This window comes from Ursus maritimus, unplaced genomic scaffold, assembly GCF_017311325.1.
Source record: "Ursus maritimus isolate PB19 unplaced genomic scaffold, ASM1731132v1 scaffold_8, whole genome shotgun sequence".
Classification (NCBI taxonomy): Eukaryota; Metazoa; Chordata; class Mammalia; order Carnivora; family Ursidae; genus Ursus; species Ursus maritimus.
The window spans coordinates 80,889,304-80,895,566 of NW_024426996.1; the positions used below are offsets into that span (position 1 = coordinate 80,889,304).

A 6,263-nucleotide genomic window follows, 5' to 3' on the forward strand; every position below is an offset into this window, starting at 1 on the left:
ACATCTTTTGGGGGCCACCATTCACCCCGCTGCGTAGGGAGTAAGTAGGTGAGTTGACTCTCGCGTCGGAGGAAGTCCGTAGATCAGGTTAATCCTGCAAAGTGAGAAGGGGCAGCCCGGGCCTGTGAGTCCGCAGCAGGAGAGGGCAGGAGTTGAGAGCTCATGGTGGTGACAGGGCGGGGGCTGAGTTAGAAGCCCGGCTGCGCAGCGGCCTCATTAGGTGCCGCGTGTGGCCTTGGTAACATCCTGACGCTTGGTTGTGAGTCCGGGCAGCGGGCGCCTCCGAGGCAGAGAGTCTTGTTCTCACTCTCGGGCTTCCAGGCTCCCGAAGCCCCCTGCCCGTGCTCCCGCCCCACGCTCCCCGTATTTCCTTCCTCGTGCAGCGGCTCCATGGCTGGTTCCTGCTCCTCACACCAGGTCGGGCTGGAGGCCGCCCCCTCGGCGACAAGAGAGAAGATCCGGTCCAGGTTCCACGGCAGCCACGACCTCATCCACCGCCTCTTTGTCTGCATTTCAGGTGCTCAGCTGGGCCCGGGGCGGCGACACTGGGCGGAGGGTGGGGTGCTGGGGGTGCCAGGCTACGGGAGCACCCCCTCCCGATCCTGTCTGGGGACTTCCCCACCGTGTCATGTCTTCATCCCCAGCCCGGGGGTGGGGGGGAGGCTTAATTCCTCAGCGGGTCCCCCACTGTGATTAGGGAACCCACGGCTCCCATGGGGGCCTCGGCCACCCACACGGGGAGGCTCTGCTCAGTTTGTGGTTCATATCTTAGTGTACCCTGCCTAGTTTTTTTTCCTTCTCTAGGGATGGCTACACCGTGGGGGGAGGGGAGGACAGGGAGATGCCTGTTTTGTCCCGCCCCACCCCCAGGGAATTCAGAGGCACAGGAGCTTTTCCTTAGTTCTGAGTTTAAAATAACAAACATATCTGTGTGGTTCACAGTATAAAAGTGCACACTGCAGCCCCCTCCCCAGCCTCCTGCACGCGCTTCCCACCCTCACCTTTGAGGGATGGACTCCCATGGAATTTGCCCTGCGGCCCGCCCCGCCTGCCTGGCGGTCCTATCGAATCAGGGTCATGGGGTGGGGGGGCAGGGAGGTCGTTCCGTGCTGCCAAGGGCCCCCACAGGCACTGCCGAGCCAGGCCAGGTGCGACCAGGAGGACCTCAGGCGACTCTGAGCTCCAGTTTGCACAGGTTTGTGTATGGGTTGAAGGGATGTCATGCCTAGCAGGTGCACAGAGAATCTTCTAGAAGCGCTGACTACAGCACTGTCACTGGCACGGGTCACTGGGCTTCCCATCCGGTGGGACGCCCGGAGCTTCTCCCTCACTTTGCTGTGCGGGCAGCTGGTTGCCCCCAAAGAACCAACCCAGCACTGCTTTCCACTGAGAAATGGCCCTCATTTTTAGAGGGAAGAGACCTCTGCAGGGCGGGTGGGGGGAGTGCTTTCCTGCCAGGGAGGGGTCTGTCCGTGTCATCACCCTTGCCACCAGCCTTCCCTTGACTCCTGAGCCTTAACTTCTGCCAAACTGTGGCCCAGGGGCTGGGCGGCCCCCTCTTGCCCTGACCAGCCCGAGGATGCGTCAGTCCTGGGCCGCAAGATCTGGCCGAGGTCACCCAGCTAGCAGCCTGGAGCCCCTGCGGCTGGTTGGCCTGACCTGCCCTCCCTTTGTCCTCCTCTCGCAGGGGTGGCTGACCAGCTGCAGACAAACTATGCCAGCGACTTGAGGAGTATTCTCAAGACCCTTTTTGAGGTCATGGCCACCAAGCCTGAAACCGACGACAAGGAGAAGTTAAAGAAGGGTGAGTGCTGCCCACTTTGTGTCTGCCCCGCCCCCCACCCACGGAGCCGCACCCCCACCCTGAGCACACGCCCCTCCGTCCGGCCTTTCCGTGACCCACCGCCTCCACACGGAACCCACCGGCACTGCCAGGCTCTCCGCTAGGGACCAAGGGGCACAGGTCACAGGCCCCGCAGGTGCCTCGGCGGCTTTGCCAGTGGCTCCCAGCCCCACAGGCACACGTCTGTGCCTGCAGCTCCTCCTGCTCCCCCCTGCATGTGCTCCAGCAAGGTCACCCAACCTCTCCGGACCAGCGGGCTGGGGGGCAGTGACACCCTGATGCCACACAGTCACCACCATTGTCGCCAGAGCAGTTGGGGCCAGCCCAGAGTCAAGGAGGGGGCCATGGCCCCACCTCTCCGGGGGGGATGTGGCCGTTTATGGCCTGTGGCCACCTGTGATCTGCCTCACGTGTTTACAGATGCCCACACATCGCAGGCACAGACACACACACACACACAGACACGCACACACTCACACACGTACTCACACACTCACATGCACGTGCACTCTCACACACATGTGTACTCACTCTCACATACATACACACTCACCCTCACGCTCACACGCTCACACACAAGTCTCGCACACACATGCACAGTCTCACGCACCCTCACACTCTCACATGCGCGTACATTCACACACGCACACTCACCCACCCTCACACACTCTTTCCCACTCACACACGCACAGTCACACCCTCACACACACACACACACACACACACACTTGCATGCTTCCACCTGCATGGGGTGAGGAGAGGGCCTGACCCCTGCTCACCGTCCCCTTGTGCTGGGCTGAGATACCTGTTCTGGGCGCGCTGCCCGTCCTCACTGGGTGTCTGGGCACACAGGGCAGCCCCCCGGCCATAGAGCCTGCCCCCGCCCAGCAGGGCACATCCTGGCTAGGGTGGGAGGAGGAGCAGAGTCCTGTGTGTCGCCTGAGCTCTGCCTCCTGGTATCCCTAGCGCCTGGGAGGCCCGGGAATTCTGGGCGGGGCTGCCTTCAGAATATCACGATTCAGAAAAGGTAGGTGACACGGACCAGCAAGCAATGATGGTGGGCTCCTTGGTGCACGTCCAGGCCTGGTCCCCCTACTGCCTCAGCAGTCACAGCCCAGGGGCACCTTCCATACAGAGACAGTGCAGGGGCTTTTGGGCTGGGGGCCCACAGTGGGGAGCAGCTGCAGACCTCGGGGCACTGAGCCCGGCCTGCTGGGGCGGTGCTGACTCACCCCTGCGCTGGGGGACTGTGGCTGGCTTTGGGGGAGCTAACCCCCTGCTGGCCACATGCAGGTGGGCCTAGCGGGGACAGGTGCTTTGTGCTCAACCCCACCCCTTCCTCTCTCCCTGCCTCTCTCTTCTAGTCACCCAAAGCCTGCGGAGCGCGGCCTTGGAGGACTGTGCCCTGTGCCAGGAGACCCTGTCATCCTCTGAACTGGCAGCCAAGACCCGAGATGGGGACTTGGAAGGTGCGTGTGGAGTCTGGGCCAGGGCCGAGGTGCTGCATGCTGGGTACGGAGCGAGGAGCCCGTCTGGACTGCCCGCCTCTCTGCCCTGGATGCAGAATCCATGAAGGCACTTCTTCTCCAACTGGGGGTCCCTCCTCAGAGGCCCTCTGGGCCTGTAGCTGCCTGTGCTGCCTTTGGCACCCTCCTCAGCCCCCACCATGGGCACACGGACCCCCCCTTAGCCAAGGCCTTTGGCTGCAGCCGGAGGTGGCTGGACCCAGGGCACAGGCACACACCTGACCCCACCTGCATCCACCTGCCCCACAGGAAGAGCCTCACGTGGCAGCTTCCAGTGATTTCTTCACAGGAGGCTGCACTGTCTGGTCATGTGGGAGCCCCAGGACCCTGCTCCCCTTTTAGGCTGGAGGTCAGGCCTGCTGGGGGCCCAGTGCCTCAGTGATCACGGAGGGAGCATCCAGAGCAGGTCGGGGGCTCTGCAGCACATCTGTGGGGAGGGGGCTGCCCAAGACTTTCAAAGGGGCTAGAGGCCTGGGAGAGGGCCCGCGATGGATGGTGATGGATAGGCTGACCAGGTGTCAAACGGGAATGTGACCAAGAAGGAGGCTGAAGTTGACCCCATGATAGGACAGAGGTCACAGCACTCCTGGTGTGCCTGGCCGACTGGGCTGACCCTGCTGGTCCCCGGCTCAGGGCCTTCCTGGTGCTTCCCGTCCCCTGGGGGTGACAGCTTGCAGGGATGGGGCGTCAGGAGCAGCACAAGCTCCTCATCTCTACTTTTCTAGAAAACCATGTGTGATGGTACAAAGCACCTGTTATAGGAACTGGGAACCCCTCTGCTCAGGAGAAGTGAGTGTGATGAGCTGTGAGTTCTGGCGTTGCCCTCTGCACAGGCGAGGACCACATCCTCCCTGAGGGGCTGCCGACCCAGCTCCTTCCTGGAAGTGGCTCCTCCTGGCAGGTCCAGGAATTCCTTGGGACCCTCACAGTCCCCCCAGGGTGCATCTGGCCTTATCTGCCTGCCCAGCGCGGTCCTTAGGGGCTAACGTTGCCATCCAGGATTTCCCTGGGGCCAGCCTAGGATTCCACACGGGGTGGTGAGCATGAGAAATGACCTCCCTGTGGGGTGGGGGTGAGCTGACTGGGCCCGGAGCGGAAAGCGGGAGAGCTGGGTGGGAGGCAGTTTGGGGTCTGTGCAGGCAGGCAGGAGGAGGGGCAGATCCTCGAGGGTGGGAGGGAGGCCAGGAGACTGCCGGCCCTTCTGGGACAGCCACCTTCTGAGTTCTGTTTGGAGGCCCTGAGGATGGGGCCTGGGGACGCAGGCCAGTGCCCACTCGAACATCAAGCCTGGGGGGCCGTGTGAGGCTGCAGAGACTACCTCTGAGCGCACTCTGTGATCTGAGGGAGGGATCCGGGGTGTTCTCTTCCCCTGGGCCGTTCCTCTGGCCTCGGGGTCTGGCAGGCCAGAGTCAGCTTGGTGAACCATTTGGGGCACCAAATGGAGGAAAGTGCCTGTCTTGCTGCGTGTGGGAGCCCACTTCTCCCCATGCTGATGTGCTTCCTGAATTCCAGAGCAAACCTCCAGAGGTTTCCATAAGCCAGGGCCTTGAGAAATAAGCTGGGACATGCCCCACATGCGGCGTAGAAGGAGGAAGTGACCCCTGGCCCCAGCCTGGCTGCATATGTGTGAGGGAGGGGCTGGCTGGGGCTACCTGGGCCTCCAGGACCCCAGGAGCCTGAGAACTGCTCTGGATCCAGGGGCGGGCAAGGCTGGGGGCGCTTGAGGCCCTCACGGAGCACGCCTAGAGCTGAGTTGGGGGTCAATTTCTTCATTTCTCGACCACCACGTCTGCCCAAGGGCCTGCTAGGCTGGGTGCTGACAGAGAGAGGCTCAGGAGAGGGTCATACAGGTGGCCACTCCCTGCTCACATCCTAAATCCAGGGGGCTTGGCCAGCCACAAGGGGCAGGCTGCAGGTGGGGGGCTGGCGGACGGGTGCTGGCAAGAGCTGCAGAGCCTCTGTCCGGTGATGTCGGCAGTCTCCTGAAACCAGAGTCAGTACCGGGGTCTGGGGGAGGGCTGGAGAGGAGGGCAGGGGCTACTGGGGCCCGCCCAGCCAGAGGTGCCCATGCTCCCCAGCCCACCTGCTCCCCCCACCCCCACGGCTCCCCCTGGCTGACCCCGTTCCCGCTGTCACAGATCCGCCGGAGTGGGTCCCAGATGAGGTGTGCGGCTTCTGCACCGCGTGCAAAGCACCGTTCACCGTCATCCGCCGGAAGCACCACTGCCGCAGCTGCGGGAAGGTGAGCAGCCAGGGTGGCCAGAGGTCGTCCCCGCGGCCCCGGGGGCCGAGGCTGTAAGCCTCCCCGGGGGACTGTGCACAGGATCTGGAAGCCAGGACAGATGCCCCTGACAAGGCCTTTGGGGTCTTCGTGCAGAGGTCCCTGAGCCCTGGGCCCTGCTCTGACCTGGCCCAGGGTGTGGACTTGAGGCCCCCAGCCCCCCAGGTCCCAATGGTGTTGCCCCGGGCCACTTCAGAGCTGGGGATGTGCAGGGAAAGAGGGTCTGAGTGGGACTGGAACCCCCTCCGTGAGCCTGGCCTCCTGGGACCGTGACCTGCACCAGGTTTTTCTGAAGGTCCCGGTGGCACACAGGGGACCGGCAGAGTCCTGCCACTGCCGCCCTGCCCGGGCTCAGAGAGACGGGGGTGGGAAGGGCCTCCGCAGGGCCGAGGTCTGGAGGGGCGAGGCACAGGGTCCGGGGCTGTTGGGGACCCTGGCTCGCTGCCCCCATGGCCCACCCCTCCAATTTCAGATCTTCTGCTCCCGCTGCTCCTCGCACTCGGCGCCGCTGCCGCGCTACGGGCAGGTGAAGCCCGTCCGGGTGTGCACGCACTGCTACGTGTTCCACGTCACGCCCTTCTACAGCGACAAGGCGGGCATCTGACGCGAGCCC

General features: G+C 63.6%; 1 protein-coding gene across 1 annotated transcript in view; it reads left to right on the top strand.

The window, feature by feature from the left end:
- The window catches only part of ZFYVE28 (zinc finger FYVE-type containing 28), a 47,570-nt gene extending 41,307 nt beyond the window's left edge, over positions 1-6,263 (top strand). The window contains exons 7-11 of the mRNA XM_040625404.1: positions 384-517; positions 1,688-1,804; positions 3,208-3,312; positions 5,508-5,611; positions 6,123-6,263. Coding sequence (XP_040481338.1) covers positions 384-517; positions 1,688-1,804; positions 3,208-3,312; positions 5,508-5,611; positions 6,123-6,254 — 592 coding nt within the window. The 3' untranslated portion in view covers positions 6,255-6,263. The remainder of the gene's footprint in view (positions 1-383; positions 518-1,687; positions 1,805-3,207; positions 3,313-5,507; positions 5,612-6,122) is intronic.